The sequence below is a fragment of the Guillardia theta genome (genome assembly GCF_000315625.1).
Source record: "Guillardia theta CCMP2712 unplaced genomic scaffold GUITHscaffold_98, whole genome shotgun sequence".
In the NCBI taxonomy this organism is placed as follows: Eukaryota; class Cryptophyceae; order Pyrenomonadales; family Geminigeraceae; genus Guillardia; species Guillardia theta.
In genome coordinates this window covers 141631-160841 of record NW_005434576.1, presented here as the reverse complement: position 1 = coordinate 160841, position 19211 = coordinate 141631, and the positions used below count along the sequence as shown (strand labels likewise).

General features: G+C 53.0%; 4 protein-coding genes across 4 annotated transcripts; 2 read left to right on the top strand and 2 right to left on the bottom strand.

Moving 5' to 3' along the window:
* Positions 1 to 2768: 2768 nt before the first annotated feature.
* Positions 2769 to 3567, bottom strand: GUITHDRAFT_155025 (hypothetical protein; the record flags this gene model as incomplete). The annotated part of the gene is made up of 1 exon (XM_005824143.1): positions 2769 to 3567. A coding segment is annotated over exon 1 (694 nt), but the record flags the coding sequence as incomplete, so codon positions are not given.
* Positions 3568 to 5042: 1475 nt separating this feature from the next.
* On the bottom strand, positions 5043 to 5778 carry GUITHDRAFT_145177 (ubiquitin; the record flags this gene model as incomplete). Its single annotated transcript, XM_005824177.1, has 2 exons — positions 5043 to 5315; positions 5431 to 5778. The coding sequence occupies 2 exons, from the start codon at positions 5776 to 5778 to the stop codon at positions 5043 to 5045; spliced, it is 621 nt and encodes a 206-aa protein (XP_005824234.1).
* A 1549-nt stretch (positions 5779 to 7327) lies between these two features.
* GUITHDRAFT_155023 (hypothetical protein) lies at positions 7328 to 7718 on the top strand (the record flags this gene model as incomplete). The annotated part of the gene is made up of 1 exon (XM_005824142.1): positions 7328 to 7718. A coding segment is annotated over exon 1 (253 nt), but the record flags the coding sequence as incomplete, so codon positions are not given.
* A 692-nt stretch (positions 7719 to 8410) lies between these two features.
* Positions 8411 to 13684, top strand: GUITHDRAFT_145175 (hypothetical protein; the record flags this gene model as incomplete). The annotated part of the gene is made up of 22 exons (XM_005824141.1): positions 8411 to 8495; positions 8633 to 8704; positions 8760 to 8794; positions 8844 to 8906; positions 9324 to 9375; positions 9432 to 9457; positions 9517 to 9574; positions 9623 to 9666; positions 9717 to 9788; positions 9830 to 9927; positions 10108 to 10169; positions 10219 to 10318; positions 10374 to 10488; positions 10703 to 10774; positions 11630 to 11737; positions 11854 to 11945; positions 12148 to 12303; positions 12711 to 12928; positions 13006 to 13061; positions 13311 to 13380; positions 13525 to 13565; positions 13622 to 13684. 22 exons carry the CDS (start codon positions 8411 to 8413, stop codon positions 13682 to 13684), a joined length of 1758 nt encoding a protein of 585 aa, XP_005824198.1.
* Between the last annotated feature and the right edge of the window lie 5527 nt (positions 13685 to 19211).

Below are 19211 nucleotides of genomic sequence, written 5' to 3'. Positions count from 1 at the left end.
TGAGATGGGGAGGAGAAGGAAAAGGAGGGAGAGGAAGGGGGAGAACAAGAGCAGGAAGAGGGAAGCAGAACCAGAAAGGGGGAGGAGGAACAGGAACAGGAAGAGGGAGAGGGGACAGGTGAGGGGGAGGTCGAAGTCTCAGTGTCAGAGCGAGCACTCGGTTTGGTTTGCGAAGGCTGCAAGTTTAGGGTTAGCTCTTCCTCTCATTTGCAGGTCAGCCTCTTCCTGTCCTCGACCTGTCAGCGCGTGGTCGCCAGGTCCTTGTTTGTGGTGATCCAGCTTCGTCAGTCTGCATCTCCTCATTCGCCTTCAGATCTCTTCTTCTCGTGCATGCGCTCGTCCTTTTCTGAAGAGAGCAGGGACAGGTAGCGGGAGAGGGCGAGAGGGAGTGGGAGAGGGAGAGGGAGAGGGAGAGGGAGTAGGAAACGAAACCTGGATGTGATCCGTATGTCCCTGTAGCATCGCAAGGCAAGATTTCCTGCTGAAGTCCCACAGGCGGACGGCACAATCGCCGGCGCCAGCAGAAAGGAGGCAGGAGGGGCTGAGACTGTCACACCACTCGACACATCGGACGGTCCCGGTGTGCCCCTGGAGGTGGACGGGGGTGGAGTGAGAGAAGCCCCCGTCCCTCTCCACCGTCAACTTCGTCTGTCATGGCGTCAACCCCCGCCCTCTCCCCTCCTGCTGACCCTTACCACTTGCACTTGCTTGTCGTTGGAGCCCGTGGCCAGGAGGTCGCCATGGCGGTGCCACGAGATGGCGTAGATGGAGCCGGCATGGTAGTCGGGCAGCTCCTGCAAGAGCTGTTCCATGGTATCACAGTCAACATGGGCAGTAAGGTAGGAAGGGGAGGGAGGGGAGAGAAGGGAGCGAGGGAGCGAGGGAAGGCGAGGGAGCAAGGGAGGAGGAGGGGGGAGGAGAGTCAGACCGAGATTCCTCTCTGAGCCGAAGCCTCTGCGAACTTGAGGGCCCTGGAGGTTGTTCCATATACGAACATGCTGTATGAGGCGATCAGAGAGCAGCTGTTGATCGTTAGGAAGGCAGGCAGGCAGGCAAGGAGCAACAAGGCAGGCAAGCAGGAAGGCAGGAATGCAAGAAGGAAGCAAGGCGGGCAGGTCACCTGGAGTCCGGGGCGGTGCTCCACGTGACAGTTCGTATCACCTTCATGCCCGTGTGAGATCCAAGAGGACGAAGCGGGTGGGAACCTGAGAGTCTTGGAGGACGTCGATCTCCTTCATGGCCGAAGGGTCCAAGGTTTCGAAGCCTTCGTAGCCCCCAGCGTCATCAGTCACGATGCTCTGCTTCATCACTTTCACGTTGGTCTGCCGAGCCTCTGGAAAATGATGCGAGTGCGAGTCAGGAGGAGCTGTCCGATGAGGAGCCGCCCGCTTCCAGTCTGCTCCTGCTCCTCCACCTGCTCCACCTGCTCCTGCTCCTGCTCCTGCTCCTGCTCCTGCTCCTGCTCCTGCTCCTGGAGAGAATGCCTTGCTGCTCTGCTCCTTGAAGCCCTTCGGAGCCGCTTGCTCTCGTATCGGTGGGTGGGTGTGAATTGGGTTCTGCTTGTTGGAGCCCGAGCGGTCAGAAGCGAGAGAGGAGGAGGAGGACGGGCGGTTCTTGGACGAGGGAGGTCTTGACGCCTGATGCTCAAAGGTGAAGTTGTGTGAGGAGAAATCGTCGTTGTCTATGGTCCATGCCTGTAGGAAGTGAGGTAAGGCTAAACCTTCTGAGCTCGCCTCAAGGGTTCTCGGGTTACCTGACTGCCTCCCGTCCTCTCATACTGTCAAGATCGTCAAAAGTTTCGACGCGCCAACAGCCTCTCACCTCTTGCTCCTCCTCAAGCTCGTTGGACTCGTCGCTTTGATATCCCTGATGGCCAAAAGCTCGTCAGATGTTTCAAATTCTAGCAGCAGGCATTGAAATCTTGCCTCCATGGCAAACTCCTGCACATTCTTGACTGTCCCTCCCAGAGGCCCGACGGTCGACACCGACTTCTTCGCGTTCCCCTTGCTCGAGGAGAGATTCTCCTTGCTCCTATTCTGCGGCCCTGACCTCGTCGCTCCCTCCCTGCTCCCCCTCACCCCCATCCCTCCTGACTGACGAACTCTCGAGCTCGACATGATGGGTGGGGATTGCACAACGTTCTCAGGGCTCTCGAACTCAATGGTCCATGCAACAGGCTTGCGCACAGACTTGGACTCTTCCGCCTTGTGTGTGTGACCCTCCTCCTCCTGCCCCTCATCATCATCATCATCATCATCATCATCATCTTCCTCCTGAGGATGGGAGAAATCCTCCATCGTCTGTCTTGCAAGTTGCTGTGGGTTCATGTTGGAGCTGTCGAGGTCTTCTGGATGGCGTGTCTCTTGGACAGCCTCAAGACGCTGCTCAGGGTCGCCCTCAAGGTGTTGCCCGTTGCGTTGTGATGGTGCCTCCAGACTGTTCTCGCCCCCCGGCGTCTGCTGCCGCGCCACGTCGTTGGCACTGCCCAGCTCCTGCATGTCTGCATCCAACGCATCTCGTTCTCCGAGGTCTTCCAGGCCTTGAGTGTGAAGTTTCAGATCCGGGGAAGGAGTACGCTCACCCTCCGGGAAGACGTTCTCCCCTTGTATCGTCTCTTCCCTGATCGGGAGGATCAGTGCATCTTTCTTCTCCTTTCCCAGGTCACTCAACTTCGCGTCTGCGTACTCGGCGAAGTCCTTCAACCCTGGGAGCTTCTGCGTCTTAGAGAAATCTATCGACGCATGCACTGCACTTCTTGACGCTGCTCCGCCTGCAGATGTGTTCATGGTATCTGCTTCAAAGTCCGCAGGGGAAACATCGTGCAGGACGGGGAGAGGAATGGATGTCACGCCTGTTGCAGCCAACGCGTCCAGCAGCTTCTCTCCGTTCCTCCCAGCCACCTGGCTGGCCTGATGGAGCACAGCTCGTTCAAGCAGAAGTTGGAGGCGCCTTCCGCTGTGCAACCTGGTCGAATTGGGGTCCGGCAGGCTGCCATAGAGTGGGTGAAGATCTTTGAGCATGGACTGGAAGGTGTCGTATCTTCCTCGCGAAACTGTCCAAGAGCGATAGTCTCCATGCTCGCGCAGGTCGCTCAGAGTGAGGAAGAAGCACAGCTCCTTGAACTCACTGCGCGAACACAGCTCCTCCAGGCCCTTGAGGACTTTGACAAGCTCCGGCAGCTCGGGCCTGCTCTCAGCGTCGTCGAGCAGCTCCAGGAACTGCTGCTTGCGCACGGCAAAGAGGACACGAGCATAGTCTTCCTTCACGCTAGACTGAAGCGGTCTGATGAACTCCTCCGCGTTCTTCCACTCTCCTCGTAAGACCAGCTTTCGAAGAAAATTCAGCTCCTTTCCATAGTCTTCCATCTGAAAGCCGCTCTCCTCCTCCATAGCTGTCATCGCGCTCAGCCAACCTCTGTCTTGCAGGTAGCCCATCACAAGGAGGGCTACATCCTTGTCGGCGAGTTTCACTTGCATCCTTGCGAGGGTGGAGGTCAAACACTCAATGATCGGGGCTCCCTCTGAACAAAAGACGTGCGGACTGAGGGTAAATCCGTAGCATCTCCACCTGTCACCAGGTACATTACAATGTCATAGAAGGAAATCATCGAAATTAGACAAGATACAACAGGAGGATTCTGAAGAAGATTCTCTTACAATTCCGTGCTCTCCCCTCCCTACTACACCATGTCGGTTTTTTTCGAACACTTTGCTCTCAGACAGACTTTCAGGTCTACGAGGCTGATTTTCTGACCATGAGAACCAACTGTAGTGTAAGAACACCCCAGCCTGACGCTTTGCTATGAGATTTTCCAATCTCCCCCTCACCTCCTTGAATTGTACCCTCAAGACACCTTTACGTCCTAGCTTCGTACCTGCCTGCACACTTCCTTCTGACCCTAATTCCTTTCGATCGCACCCATATGACATTCATGTTTTCGAACAAGTCACAAGCTTCTGCTCTCCTCTCCTCCTCCTCTTCCTCCTCCTCTCCCTCCTGTCCCTATCTCGTTCAAACCACCGCCATTCCCGCCCGTCCACCCTACCCTCTTAGGACCGTATAGATTTATAAAGTACCCCCTTATATTCCACTCAATGACCCACCAACTGAGGGCGCCTAATGTGTACCCTACCCCCTAAGTTGACCACTTCTTGCTGCTCTACCATCATTTGCGGTTTCTCGTCATGCTGTATCCCTTCCTGAACTTGCGGCTCCTGTTTCAGCCGCCTGTCTCTCCTCTCCTCCTATCTCTCCTCTCCTCCTCCTATCTTTCCTGTCCTCCTTCTGTCTCTCCTCTCCTCCTTCTGTCTCTCCTGTCCTCCTCCCTCTCGTTGGTCTTTGCCTCCCTTCTCCGCTTCCTTCAACTTCCTCTCCATCCTTCTACATCCCATCCCTTTCTCCCCTCTCTTCCTGCCGACATCTTTGTCCTTTCATTTCGTTCTGTAGCATCAGATCCTCTGAGCCCTCTGAAGACTTTGGAGAAGAAAGCGATTAGGAACGGCTTGCCATCTTGTTTGTCAAGAGAGCGGGCGGAGTAAGTGGGATGGAATATTGCAGCGTGCGACTGAGTAGAGTTGTTTGTGTCATAACAACTAGTTGCTCTCATGCGTTGTCTCCCGAGTAACATCAATTGCGACGGTGATAGTGCCAACTCACATCTTGGACGGATCAAGTACTTTGTCTTGCGACGAGATCAAGTTCTCTGTAGCATGATGAGCAACTAACCACGGAGGTCATCGATGGGGCATCAACTACATCACACAATTGTGCATACTGTAATATGCAAGCGCTGCATCCAGACAACATCTCAAACATTCTACTTTCTGTCAAATAGGAATGTCAACCGAGATACAAGTTCTCAAAATCCTGCATCTAGTTAGGGTGCGAACTGCATTTCTGCCAATCAAATTTCTTTGTTATTACATCATTCCCCAAAGCAGCTTGCCATCTTTTAAAAAGCAGCTCAATAAGGATTCATGTATTCTTCAATTTATACACCTTAGTTCCCGAGTTGTGAACGCTACCCATGTGGGCGTAGAGTATCAATAACTTCCACCACGCAGACGAAGCACCAAATGCAAAGTCGATTCCTTCTGAATGTTGTAATCTGCCAGCGTCCTGCCATCCTCAAGCTGCTTTCCAGCAAAGATAAGGCGTTGCTGATCAGGAGGAATTCCTTCCTTATCTTGGATCTTGCTCTTGACATTCTCAATGGTGTCAGAGCTCTCGACTTCAAGGGTGATAGTTTTCCCCGTCAAGGTCTTCACAAAAACCTGGAACAATCCGTGAGTCATCGGAAAATCCATAGCAAACATCTACGATAGGCGGACAAGCAATGTACAACACATCATAATTCACGTCACGCTCGTTATTGCAGGGACAACACACAGATCTGTCTAAAGAACCATACTGAGCATCATAGCAAGTTACCTGCATTCCACCACGAACCCGCAGACACATGCGGACAGTGGCATCTTGCGGGATATTGTAATCCTTGACAAGTCTGTCTTCATCAAGGACCTGGCCTCCGAATTCGAGTCTCGAGAAGCCATTGCTAACACCCTCCTTGCGCATGATCCTTTCCTTCACATCCGACAAACGCTCTGCGTCTTCGACCAGGACAGCGTGTGTCTTGCCCGACATGGACTGTACAAGAAGCTGGCGAGGTGAAGGGGACATGGACGGAGAGGATGAAAGAGGGGCCATAGAATCAGCAGAGGAGAGAACGATACAGGCACCCGCAACCGCCATGAGCAGCGCGCGCACAGCCGCCGCCATAGCCGCGTGAGTGAGGAGGCCACCCACCCACCCGGTGTCATTGATCTTTTGGGGTAGGGGTAGCTGATTGACAGGGGTTGTTTCTCAAGGGTAGGTCGGGGTGATATGGGAAGAGATGGAATATCGGTGGGTATCAAACTTTTATTGATACTGTTACTTAATAAAATGTCTTACTATAAGCAGCCTTGCAGAGATATTACTAGAAAGAGTCCTCATCACAAGATGGTCTGGGGGGTATGTCGTGTCGAAGGTAGGGTAGCATTGCCTTGTGACGTCTATGATGAGCACTCAGGGGATGGGCAGGGTGGTCGGGGTACTAAGGATACCCCTGATCATTACCCAAGTTTATGCTTAATTGGTAGGGTAGGGTAGATTACGCTGTATGATTGTGTGGTCTCCCAATGGTGTCCACTTTTAAAATCTGGTAGCTTTTTTGGAATTTTGAAATAAGTTAATTCTGAACAAAATTTGTATCTTTTTTTGTTACTATTATATATATTGAAGTGATTTTCAATACAAAAGAACCAGAAGGATCCCTCAATTCAGTACAGATTCAGAATTATTATCTGTACCATGTTCATATTTAAAATACCCTCCTACAGCATCCCCCACCCCACTTAATTACATGACCCCTCATCAAAAGACCCACCCCTTAATTATCCATATTCTTGTCCTCGTAACCACCATACTTTCTGACCCCTGGAGTCTTACTACCCCTCCGTCTGAATTTCACACACAAACCAGGTCGCTGAGTCCGCCTCAGAAGGACAATGTGCTGAACGGAAGTTGGTCGGGTCGGTCAGCAGGAGCGAAGTATGGTAGAGGGCATACAAGAGAGTGGCGAGAGCGATCAAGAACGCGTACATGATAGCCAATTGCAGAATCGATCTGCACATCCTCAATAGATCCAGATTTTCACTCGTTTGTCCCTAATTTATGTATTCATCGCATTTGCTCCTTCCTTTTCTGCTCCGTTGTTGTCAACACTGATCCTCCTCGCAATGATTCCATGTCAACTCTCCCTGTTTTGCTATGATTGTGTTTATTATATCAATCATCAAAATTCAAGTAAATACGGTGCCTAAATTCAGTATGCAAACAAGGTAGCGAAATCTAGGGTTGGGACCCTCTCGCACACTTTTGACTGCCGTTGAAGTGTGGTAAATATCGCAGCAAATGATGTCGACAATGATTTTCACATGTTCATACCCGCTTACTTTTGTTTTTGACAGCTTGATCAGCATGGAGAAGGACGATCATGCAAATGAGACTGACACCCTACTTTCTTCCAACCCAAGCGTGCAACAAGATGCGCCTGAGAATGAAATGCGATCGAGGGTTCCCCAGGGCAGAAAGGTCGCGGAGAATATCTTGAACGCTCTTGCGGATGCAGAAAAGATCACCAAGATTCCAGGATTGCGCCCGAACACGAATCATGGAACGGCCGAATGGAACCGAGTTGAAGATTACTGGCACAACAAGTACTTGAGATCAAGAAAGGCGCAGATCAAGAGCAAAGTCGAGGCAATCTGCTGGCTCATTGCAGGATTTGCTGTTCTCAACGCTACTGAGTTCGTTCAAGTGGTGCTAGTTGATGATAGGGTGAATCGGTTTTTCCTGAACCTTGCTTTGTTGTGTTGTGTTGCAGTACTCATAGTGATGATCTATCTTATATTCTGGCTTGCAATCGTGCATAACATTCAGTGGGAGACAGCTTACAATTCTAGAGATGCGGGGAACCCGCACAGCAAGCCTGTGAAAAGGGCCATCGGGCTAGCTGCCATCTGTGTTGTCACTTCAGCAGTCTCTTTCCCCATTGCACTCTGGCCGGTGTGGTCTTGGTGGACTATACCCATCCTATTTGTTCTGAGCATGATGTGCCTGATGATGCTGCACTTTGTTCCCTCGATAGCTTGATCTTGACGTGCTAAAATCTAAGTTGAAAGATATTTGCCCTCTCTGTTTACACTAACTTTGAAAGCCTACTTCAATTCGATCTCATTTTCCAGTTCACTCCATCACACACACCAAGGCAACTCCTCTGTGCTGCGTTCTAGCGCGTGTAAGGGCCGCGGGTGGGGAAGGCTGGCACCGTTGGAGCGGTGGGCGGCACATTCAAGGGCCGGGCATCAAATGGGCTCAGGCTATCATGTTGAACCCGCGGAACACCGTGTGACATTCCGCCGACTCCGGTCGACCGTCCCGCAGCACGGAAACCTGGCAAAGTTCCCGGAACGCCGGGTTCCGGGCGCTGGCCGAACTTAATTGCCACGCCGCGGCCCGGGCCCCCCCTCCACCCGGGCCCCGGAGGCACATTGGCACTTTGGCCACAACGTGACACGGCGCCGCGGGCCGCGGGTTTAGCGGCCGGGCCCGCCGGGTAGTACGGTAGCCCCGCCCCCGCGGGGGCCAGGCTCCGAGGCTCCCCCGCCGGCCCCGGCCGCGGGCCGGGCCCCGTGACTGCCGACTCAGAGGCGCCCGCTCTCAGTCACTGAGTGCCACGGTGTACGGTCAGCCTGGGCCGGGCCCGGTATCCGGTCGGATAATATTTGCCACGCCACACTCGCCTCAGAGGAGTCGAAGTTCCGGGATGGGTTGTCAAGAAGAGTGAAATCCGTTGCTTCACCTCATCATGGCGCCAAGATGGCGGGGAGCCGCAGCGCTGCTCGTCATGCGGCTGACGATGGTGATGGGGCAGACGCCAGCAGGCCGAGCAGGTAGGAGGATGGCTGGGGAGTGAGGAGAGGGAGAGGGAGGGATTGCTGCCCTCAACGGTGAGGGAGCCTCAGGCCTGTGGAAGTGATGTGTTGTACGGTGCAAAGGGGCCCTGGGGGATGTTGATCTGAGCTGGCAGGATATTCCATTATGGTCACTCCGCCGGTCTCTGGGACGACATGGAATGCTCCTGTAGAGGTTTCCAGTCCAGGTACGAACACCATCTCCTGCTCCTTGCTCCTCTTTTGATGTGGGCCATTTTGCAGTTTTGAACACACAGGACTTGGCGGTTCAGGCTTGGGTGATACAAAGCGCTTTGGCCTGCTGAAGGCATGATGAAGAAGCAACAGGTTCGGCTAGTGCAGAAGACGCCAGCGAGCGACATCAACTACATTGTTGGGACGCTGAACACAGTGAGCACGACGAGCTGCTTGAATCTGACAAGTAGGAAATTATGAAATTCCTCCCATCGGGTAGTTGTGCACCGTTTGACGAGTATTGTGATAGATTGCGGCGGTACTTCATACCTTGGATCCTGCTCTGTTCAATGCGGAATGAGCTCGTACACTGATAGCATCATTGGGTTATCGAGGCACTGCTGAGACCCTCTTTCAGATCATCCTCTACAAACGAAGGTTTCTTGCTGTTTTGCGGACAGACTAGCGCAAATCCCTATTGCGGTGTGTCTTTCTCCTCTACCTCAGGGGAGGATGTTTGTCTTTGTAACACTCAGACCGAACGAGCAGGCTTCGTTGTGTCATCATCCAACACTCTTTATCAGGCAAGCTGATCAGTTTGTTGAGGTTTTGAATGACCAACTGAGTTTTCAGATAACCTCGGAGAGTCAGAGCATCGTGTTCGGTACATGGACGCACATCTCAGGTCAGCTCGAACTTTGACATGTTCCTTGATGTGCGATTGATTGCTCCATCGATCAGCAACATACAGCAACGGAACGATGAAAGTACGTCAGTGTTCTTCATCTTCATCGCTGGGCAAGTATGACTTGACAACCCTGATCAGTTCTACGTGGATGCAAAACAAGTAAACAGCGTCGTCTTGCCTCCGCTGATCCGATCAGGTGGTCACTTCCTTCTTGAGCATCGTCGTTGAAAGATGGATGGCACAGGAAACGTCAACAAGATCTCCCTCGGGGGCCGAGCAGATTTTCAGGTAGAGCAGAAAACGTTTCACGTTACCTGACGCACCTTTCACTTTGACAGGCAATGGGACAAACTTCGTACCTGAGCGGAAATATGGACGAGATACGAATCTGGGAGACTGTAATGAAAGACGTGCGGACAAGGAAGGGAGAGGAATGACGCTCTTGGGTCAGGTGAGAGAAGGATGGCAGTTGAGCATGGATGCTTTCGAGACAGCTTGCAATGCGAGCTTGTTGTCAAGATGCAAACAGAACGGACTTGCGTACTATTGGTGAGAAGAGACATTTTCCCTCATCTCATTCGAATGTCGATGTGATGCTGTGCGTGCTGTTGTTCATGGTTGTAAACATGTTCAGCAACGTTCGAGTTTCGTTTTCATTTGACCCCAGCAACTTGGCAAATGCTCTCCACCTTGTGCCACCTTGTGAGCATTGTCTGATATTTTCTTCAGGTCTTTCAACGATACGACCGCAATGACGTCGACCTTTTACCAGACGGAATCAGAAGCAGTCGGTGAGGGCAGATATCGATCTTATCCCTTGCTGAAAACTCCTCTATCCAGTCAGCGGAGCCTCATACATGGACAGACTTGCGGGCCTCAATTATCAGACGGGGGGAAGTGCTTCTATGAAGGATGCAGCCATGCAGATCTTTGAGTTCGGGTGATGGGACAGTTCTGTTTGAACAATCTAACAACACCTGACTGAGATGATGTAGCAACAACCAAGTTGGTACCTTGCAGATTCAGCTTGTTGATGCAAATCCGTTGGATCGACTTGATCTTGTCTTGTTGAATCCTACCGTCTTCACAGATTTGAAGATCACAAGTCAGGTAGTCATGTGCATTGTGTTTGAACACTGTTTCGAATCTTGTGATCGTGAACGTGTTCTTTCCATCTCTTTGCAATGTCGCGTGACTTGTTCTCGTGTTTGTGCTTTCTCCGTGCTTTGCTTCTTTTCAACCGCTCATCATGAATGATATTGTGCTTTAATTCTCCGTTGTCGGACATGTCAAGGAGAAAATCTTACAACCACCCTTGCAACAGGTTCAGACGTGCTCATGTTACGACATCTTCAACTGCTCTTGCCATCAATGCCCCTTCCCGACCATCTGTCAGGTTTCATTATCGTCATTCATATGAGGAAAGTGATGACTGACTTACTCTTATCTCTCACTTTCGTTTTCTTCTCATCCAATTCATCCTCGTTCCGTTTTGGACTCATCTTTTGCCCTCCCTCTTGCTCTTGCTCTTGCTCTTGCTCTTGCTCCTCCTCCTCCTCCCCCTTCCTCCTCCTCCTCCCCCTTCCTCCTCCTCCTCCTCCTCCTCCTCCTCCTCCTCCTCCTCCTCCTCCTCGCCCTCGTTCGTACGATCATCGTCATCATCGTCAGGACAACAAGTGGGTGGGGTCGTACCACGTTCTTACTGTTTCATGGAGACCTTCCGACGTTAAGATTGCTGTCATTCCTCGGCATGGTTTTCAACTTCTTTTCCTCCTCAAAGAAACTCCCTCCAACTTCTTCGACCCCTTCCGCCCTGCCCCAGCTAGGAGCATCGCCTTGCCTCCCATCTATCTCTTCACCTGGGTAGAAATTCCTGAGAATGTCTCCTTGTTGACACGTATCGGTTGTTGTTTGCTCAGAGAAATGTTGTCTACCCTACTCTTCTTCTCCTTCCCCTCCTTCTCTTCCTCCTCCTCGTCCTCCTCCTCCTAGTACACCTGATCCTCCTCCTCTTTGTAATCCTCCTCCTCCTCCTCCTCATCATCATCATCATCATCATCATCATCATCATCATCATCATTCTAGCCCTCCTTTGCTGGATTTATCTGCTGCTTTGTTCTGGGCCATATCTCGTGGTCTCAAACTGAATTCGCCTTCCTTTCAGTTGCCGCTGGAGTTCACTTATCCAACACCCGGAGGAAACGTACACACAAGTAGCAAGCACTCTTCTCCTCTAACTCTCTTCATGCAGAGCTCTCAGCCTTTCGAAATGCTCATGTACATCGGAGACAACCTCAACTTCATGATTCAAGTCCTGTTGCGCAATGTTGATCAACAAGTTATCTTTAGCATTGACGAGGTAAGATTAATCTGCATCATCGATCACAAAGGCAGACCAAACACCCGCTTTCAACCCAACTTGCCTCATAACAAAGAACAAGAACAGTATCCGTCACTGACTTTGCCGTGCTGCAGATATATGGAAGTCCATCTTATGCCACGTTCTCCAATCTCACAACAAATTTACAAACAAGATCAGCAAGTGAACCCGTCGAAGTCGGTCAGAGGTAACAAGACATCCAAACCGACGATAAGCCACTGATACGTTGCTTTCCCTATCCTGTCCCTTCACCTCCTGATACTATCGACTTCATCTCTTCTCCCCTCTCCTCCTCGTGTCCCCTCCCGACTTGCCCTAACCCCCTTTGCTTTCCCTTCCTCCTCTTCTCCTGCTCTCCTCCTCTCCTCTCCTCCTCTCCTCTCTCGTAGATTCTCCTGGACCCCCGTCTGCCAGCAGGCTGGTCTCGCTCGTGTCCTCTTCCTCGTCACCAGCCGAGAGGTTCCCTCCCTCAGCATCTCCAAGCTCATCCACATCGACGTCGTCACGCCGCAGCCCGTGATCCTCAACATCTCGACCTCGAGCAGGTGAGGCCGCGAGGGCTGCGAGAGGAGGAGACAGAGGAGCTGACGAGAGGGGGCGAGGACAGTCAGATGCGGGTAGGATGCGAGATGATGCTGGAGGTACAAGCGGCGGACGGGAGGGAGGAGACGAGGAGGAGGAACAACTCGGCGTACGGGGGGGGGGGGGGAACTTCACCATCTGGCGGTGGGGGGGGGGGGAGGGACGACGAGGACGGCGATGCCCGCTGACGACAGCGGGGGGTGAGCATAGGGGGGGGCAGAGGCGAACGCGTCAACGGGACGACGGGGAGGTAGGCGATGAGGCGGAGACGATGAGGGGGGAAGTGAGGTTATGGGGTTGTCTTGGTGGTCTGTTAGTACTAGCAGGGGAGGGTGAGGGGGCGAGGGAGCTGACGAGGGAGGGGACGCAGGCTGATGTGGAAGCCGGTGAGGGGGCAGGAAGGAGGAGAGTACGAGATCTGCGTGGTGGTGAGAGATGGATGTCACGTGGGGGTGCCGGCGGAAGGCTGCGTGAACATGAGCATCGCCAAGTGCCAAGCGTGTCTGGCAGCTGGGGACTCGCTGGAGGGGCTGGCGCGGCAGTACCGGACGGACTTCTTGTCCTTGTACACGTTCAACGTCGGGCTGGGTAAGGAAGGGGAGAGGCAGGGGGAGGGAGCGGAGAGGGGAGCGAGAAGGGGAGAAGGGCATGACATGGAGGGGCAGGTAACCCAGACAGCGTCACGGTGGATCGACCGATCAACGTGGGCTTCCTCTACCGGGTGAGTCAAGAGGAGGAGGGGGAAGGAGGAGCTGAGAGGGGAGGGGCACAGGTGAAGGAGGGGGACACGCTGGACGAGCTTGGGAGGACGTTCTTCACGGAGATAGGAAGTCTTCTTGAGGCGAGGAGGGAGGAGGAGAGGGAAGGAGGAACGAGAGGGGAGGGGAGGGGAGGAGGGGAAGGACGAGCTGAGAGGGAAGGGGATCGGAGGGAAGGGGGAAGGGGGAGGGGCTGAGAGGAGGAGGTGCAGGTGAACAGCGACATCGCGGAGAGGAACAACATTGCTACGGAATACTGGAGGGGAGGCACGGTTGTAGCGGGTAAGAAGGGGAGAGGGGGCTGAAGGGAGGAGGGGGCTGAAGGGAGGAGGAGGAGGAGAGGGATGAAGAGGAAGTGGCAAAAGGCTGAGGCTGAGGAAAAAGGAGGAGGAGGAGGAGGAGGATGTGTTGACTCGGAGAGAGTAGGAGGGAACACGAGCAGTATTCTCATCCTACCTGGCGAGAAGGTGATGATAGAAACATCATGCTGCTGTCTCAGTGTTGTCACATGCTTTCTTGTCAGGTCTGCGTTGTCTCCTCCGTGTGTAGAGTGGAATGCTCGTCGTCAGAGTGCAAGCTGAGATGAATGTTGTACATGTTGTATAGTAAGAGCAGACACGAAAGATTGAATCCTGCAGTCATGTCTTGTTGGATCGTTCTTGACCTGTGTCAGAAAATAAGCCATCCTCCACTCTCAGTCGCGTCATGTTCACCTTTCATTTTATCTCATCCTCTCCTCTCCTCTCCTCTCCTCTCCTCTCCTCTCCTCTCCTCTCCTCTCCTCTCCTCTCCTCTCCTCTCCTCTCCTCTCCTCTCCTCTCCACTCCTCTCCTCTCCTCTTCTCTCCTCCCATCTCGTTACAACCATCAGGAGGCATTTATGTACATGAAAACAAAATTCAAGAGTGAAGTAGGACCAGGAAGAGGAAGAGGACGAGGGAGAGAGAGAGGAAGAGGAGTGGGAGCAAGTAACAAGAGTACATCAGACGAAGGTCTGAGTGGACAAGCAACCAGTATTGTCACATTGAACGTGGCACATCATATTGACGATGCAGATATCTTCTCCGGGGTAGATGATAACAGTACTCACGTTCCCTGCTCCTCCTCTCACGTCAGAGAGCTATTGCAATCTCCCTCCTTCACTCTTCCCCCTCAAGTCCTCCCCTTCCTCCTCCCTTCTCTCTGTCCCTCTCTTTGTACTGCTCCTCGTCCTCCTGCTCTTCCTTCCTTTTCCTCCTTGTCCTCCTTCTCTTGCTCGTCAACATCCTCTTCTTCGCCCTCGCCCTCGCCCTCATCCTCATCCTCCTCCTCCTCCTCCCTTCAGCCCCCTCCTCCCTTCAGCCCCCTCTCCCCTTCTTACCCGCTACAACCGTGCCTCCCCTCCAGTATTCCGTAGCAATGTTGTTCCTCTCCGCGATGTCGCTGTTCACCTGCACCTCCTCCTCTCAGCCCCTCCCCCTTCCCCCTTCCCTCCGATCCCCCTTCCCTCCACGTCCCCCTTCCCTCGCAGCTCGTCCTTCCCCTCCTCCCCCTCCCTCCTCCCCTCTCGTTCCTCCTCCCCCTCCTCCTCCCTCCTCGCCTCAAGAAGACTTCCTATCTCCGTGAAGAACGTCCTCCCAAGCTCGTCCAGCGTGTCCCCCTCCTTCACCTGTGCCCCTCCCCTCTCAGCTCCTCCTTCCCCCTCCTCCTCTTGACTCACCCGGTAGAGGAAGCCCACGTTGATCGGTCGATCCACCGTGACGCTGTCTGGGTTACCTGCCCCTCCTTGTCAGTCCCTTCTCCCCTTCTCGCTCCCCTCCCCGCACCCTCCCCCTGCCTCTCCCCTTCCTTACCCAGCCCGACGTTGAACGTGTACAAGGACAAGAAGTCCGTCCGGTACTGCCGCGCCAGCCCCTCCAGCGAGTCCCCAGCTGCCAGACACGCTTGGCACTTGGCGATGCTCATGTTCACGCAGCCTTCCGCCGGCACCCCCACGTGACATCCATCTCTCACCACCATGCAGATCTCGTACTCTCCTCCTTCCTGCCCCCTCACCGGCTTCCACATCAGCCTGCGTCCCCTCCCTCGTCAGCTCCCTGCCCCCTCTCCTCCCCTGCTTGTCTCCCGCCCTCCTGCCCTCCCCTCTCCTCCCTTCCCCCCTCCTCGTCTCCGCCTCTCGCCTACCTCCCCGTCGTCCCGTTGTACGCGTTCGCCTCTGCCCCCCCTATGCTCACCCCCGCTGTCGTCAGCGGCATCGCCGTCCTCGTCGTCCTCCCCGCGTCCCACCGCCAGATGGTGAAGTTGAAGTCCTGCCCGTACGCCGAGTTGTTCCTCCTCCTCGTCTCCTCCCTCCCGTCCGCCGCTTGTACCTCCAGCATCATCTCGCATCCTACCCGCATCTGACTGTCCTCGCCCCCTCTCGTCAGCTCTGTCTCCTCCTCCTCTCGCAGCCCTCGCGGCCTCACCTGCTCGAGGTCGAGATGTTGAGGATCACGGGCTGCGGCGTGACGACGTCGATGTGGATGAGCTTGGAGATGCTGAGGGAGGGAACCTCTCGGCTGGTGACGAGGAAGAGGACACGAGCGAGACCAGCCTGCTGGCAGACGGGGGTCCAGGAGAATCTACGGGAGAGGGGAGGAGGAGAGGAGGGGAGGAGAGGAGGAGGAGAGGAGGAGGAGAGGAGGAGATGGGGAGAGGAGAGGAGAGGGGCAGGATAAAACCGTAAAGGAGAAATTGAAGAGGGGAGGAGAAAGAAATTGGACGGAGGGAGCAGTCAAGGTGAAGTTGATCGAATGGTCAGGTGTCAGCGGCTCATCACAGCATGTTGGCCTCTTACGATCTCTGCGCATAGTATGGAGTTGAGGCAGTTGCGACCTGCTCCTCTTGCGCTGACGTCACAGCTCCATTTGGTTGGCCAGGGTCCTGGAGGAAGAAATAGCTCGTCAAGGGATGGGGGCAGAAGGAGAGGAAGGAGGAGGAGGAGGAGGAGGAGGAGGAGGAGGAGGAGGTGATGGTGGTGGACAAGTACGAGGAGGAGGAGGAGGAGTACGTGGAGGAGGTGGAGTACGTGGAGGAGTACCAGGAGGAGGAGGAGGAATACGAGGAGGAGGAGGAGTATGAGGAGGCAGAGTCCTGTACCTCAGCGGTGACTATATCCACCTGCTGCCCGAAGTTTCGCTGCTGCACCCGAATGGTGAACGCTACTTCCTCTCCGATGTAGGACGTGAAGACGAAGGCGGCTGTATCCTGTCCACATGGACGTCAGGGGGGGGGCCGTGCAAGAGGAGGGGAGAAGGGATGCGAGGAGGTTTGAGGGGAGCCGTAAGATGTTTTTGGATCATCACCTGCCCTCCAGGTGTTGGACTCACAAACTCTGGATTGGCCTGGGAGAAATCATTATCTAGCTCGCTTCCTTCCCTTCTGCCACTGCAATTCTCCCCTCCTCTCTCCTCTCTCCTCTCTCCTCTCTCCTCTCTCCTCTCCCCTCTCTCCTCTCTCCTCTCTCCTCTCTCCTCTCTCCGCTCTGCCTCCTCCGCTCCTCCCTCTTGTCGTCCTCTTCCTCGTCTCTTGTATGTTCTCCTACCCACCTGCACAAAGAGGAAGACAGTAGGAACGAGGATGGTGCGTTGGGGAGCTGGAATCTGTGCCGAGTTTCCACTTGTCGGCCTCTCAATTGAGGAGATTCGAATTTCAAAACCCCCAGCAGGAACGACCCAGCCCGCGTTGTTCTGAGGGTTCCAGGTGAGAACTCTCTCTATGTAGGAACCGATCAACTGGTTGGGCTGCACGCAGGACCAAAAGCGTCAGGGAGGAGGCGGGCGAAGCAGAGGGAGGAGAGAGGAAGGAGGGGCAAGGAGAGCAGTAGGAAGGGGACGATGACAGCAGGCAAAAGCATAGGGAGGTAATGAGAAGAGGAGGATGAAATGGAGGAGGGACGCGAGTAGACGAGGGAGGACGAGGAATGGAATAAGGAGGAAGAGAAGAGAAGGAGATTTTACAGGACATTCGGCATTCCCGTTGCAGTAACTAGGAAGACAAGGAGGAGTGCTGCCAACACAAGGAGCAGTTCCAGTATCACTGAAAGTTGCATCCTGCATAGTTTGCGTCGTAAGACTTCTGCACATTTCTTCCCCCTCTTCCCTGCTCCTGTTCCTTACTCCTCACCTGCGGAATGCCATATGGGGCTGGAAGAAAAGGAGGATCAGAGATGGAGATGCCGTCGTTGGGGTTCTGATCGCTGAGAGCAATTTTCCATTTCCCTTCGACCCCCAGGCTGTAGAGAAAAAACTTTTAGAGAGCAAGTGAACAAACAGGAATCGGAAATCAAGGTCGGGGAGAGATGTAGCCATGAAGGAGGAAACGAGAGGGTTGAGATGAGTATAAGTGACATTCGGTCATGTGGAACATCAAAGACGATAACAAACAGTTGAAGATTGTCGAAAAAATGTGTCGTCGTGCTTAGCATAGCAAACGAGTGGATGACCTGTATGTGATGACAATGTTGCCGTTTTGGAGAGTTGTCAAAGTACAACCGGAGATTGCGCTGATCACTGCCTTTGCTGGTCTGTCAATGTACGTGGCTCCGTCAACTGAAAAAACTTGTATCAGAAAAAAAAAGGGTGGGTGTGTAGATTTGAAGGGGATGTTGATATACCCATATCACCATTTGTGAGTTATCAGAGCAAGTCTGATTCATCAATGGAGAAGGGTTAAGAAAGAAAGACAAGACAAGACAAGACAAGACAAGACAAGACAAGACAAGACAAGACAAGACACGGTCACATAAGACCCGGTGGAGAAGAGGAGGGGAACGAAGACTTTACCAACGGGTTGAGTTTGGAATGTTGGAATAGTTGAGATAGTCATAAGAGTCCCCTTGAACAATCACGTGAGATGGTATTCAAGATTTCATAGCCCTCTTAGACCCACTGACCGTTATCCCCTCGATGATGACACGATTTCCAGTTGAGTTCTGAACCTTGACCCCCTCGTTGAATTGCCTGCCAGCTTGTATCAATGGAAAATGCAATATCACGCTTACTTCTTGATAGAGGTATTGGGAGTAGAATGTCATCTACCAGTAATACACAAGGTCTGTGACCTTTGCTGAAGTATCCAGCATGTCTATCATGGTCTGTTGAGGATTTCGTACCTGGAGCATAACTGATCAGATCGATCAGAAACGCTAACGACACGTTTCATTATCATCAATTCGCATGATCTCCGTCAGAATGGTCATCGCGATCAGGATCATCATTCCCTGCACTATCTGGATTGAGAGCTTACCTGTTTCCATATTCTTATCTCATCCAACGAGCCGCTGAAGCAGCCATATCCAAACCCGCTTCCCTGATTGTCCATAACTTCAATGTTTTCATTCTTTGAATCGACGTGCTCTTTCCCTCCCTCCCTCGTTCCCTGCATCCCTTCCTGCCCGCCTCCCTGCCTCCCTGCCTCCCTGCCTCCCTCCTTTATCTTACAAGTGTCTTTCTACTTGCAATTGAGAGAGAATGTGAACCTTTGGAAACAAGACAACAAGAAAACCAGCATGTCAACTGACAGAATCAGAATAAAAGCATGTAAACCTTGGATGCTCGACAGAGTGCTGAATGTGAAAGAATCCTTTAGGGCGCCGTTGAGATAAATCTGTTCAGCCATTTCAGATGTCATGCCGATAAAGCTGATCATTCGATCCAAGTTAAGGTGTGTTTCTTCACCTTGAAAGAACCACTAATGAAAGAAGCTACCGTGTACATGAGATGTCATCTTCTGCCCGTGCTTTCGACCACAAGACGTCCTCACCGGCAATATGGTTCCAGGTTGACATCGGGATCGAGTTCGGTCCTGTGGTGATCTGGTGCAAACAAGAATCAGAAGCAACATGCTTGCTTCAGTTCCATTTCTTTCCTGTACAAGTTTGGTGTTGACGACGGCAAGTCCTGTACATATGTAATCAAGGCCAAAAGGACAGTGATGTTGACACAACAATCATACCGCAATGTCCGCTGGCTTGATTTTGTCCTCCGCAGTACAACATGAATGATCTGCCAGAGCCTTTCTCAGGATTCGAACTTTTCACGATTTTTGACAAGTCACACTTCTGAGATGTCACGGTGGATAAACTACAGTTCGAGG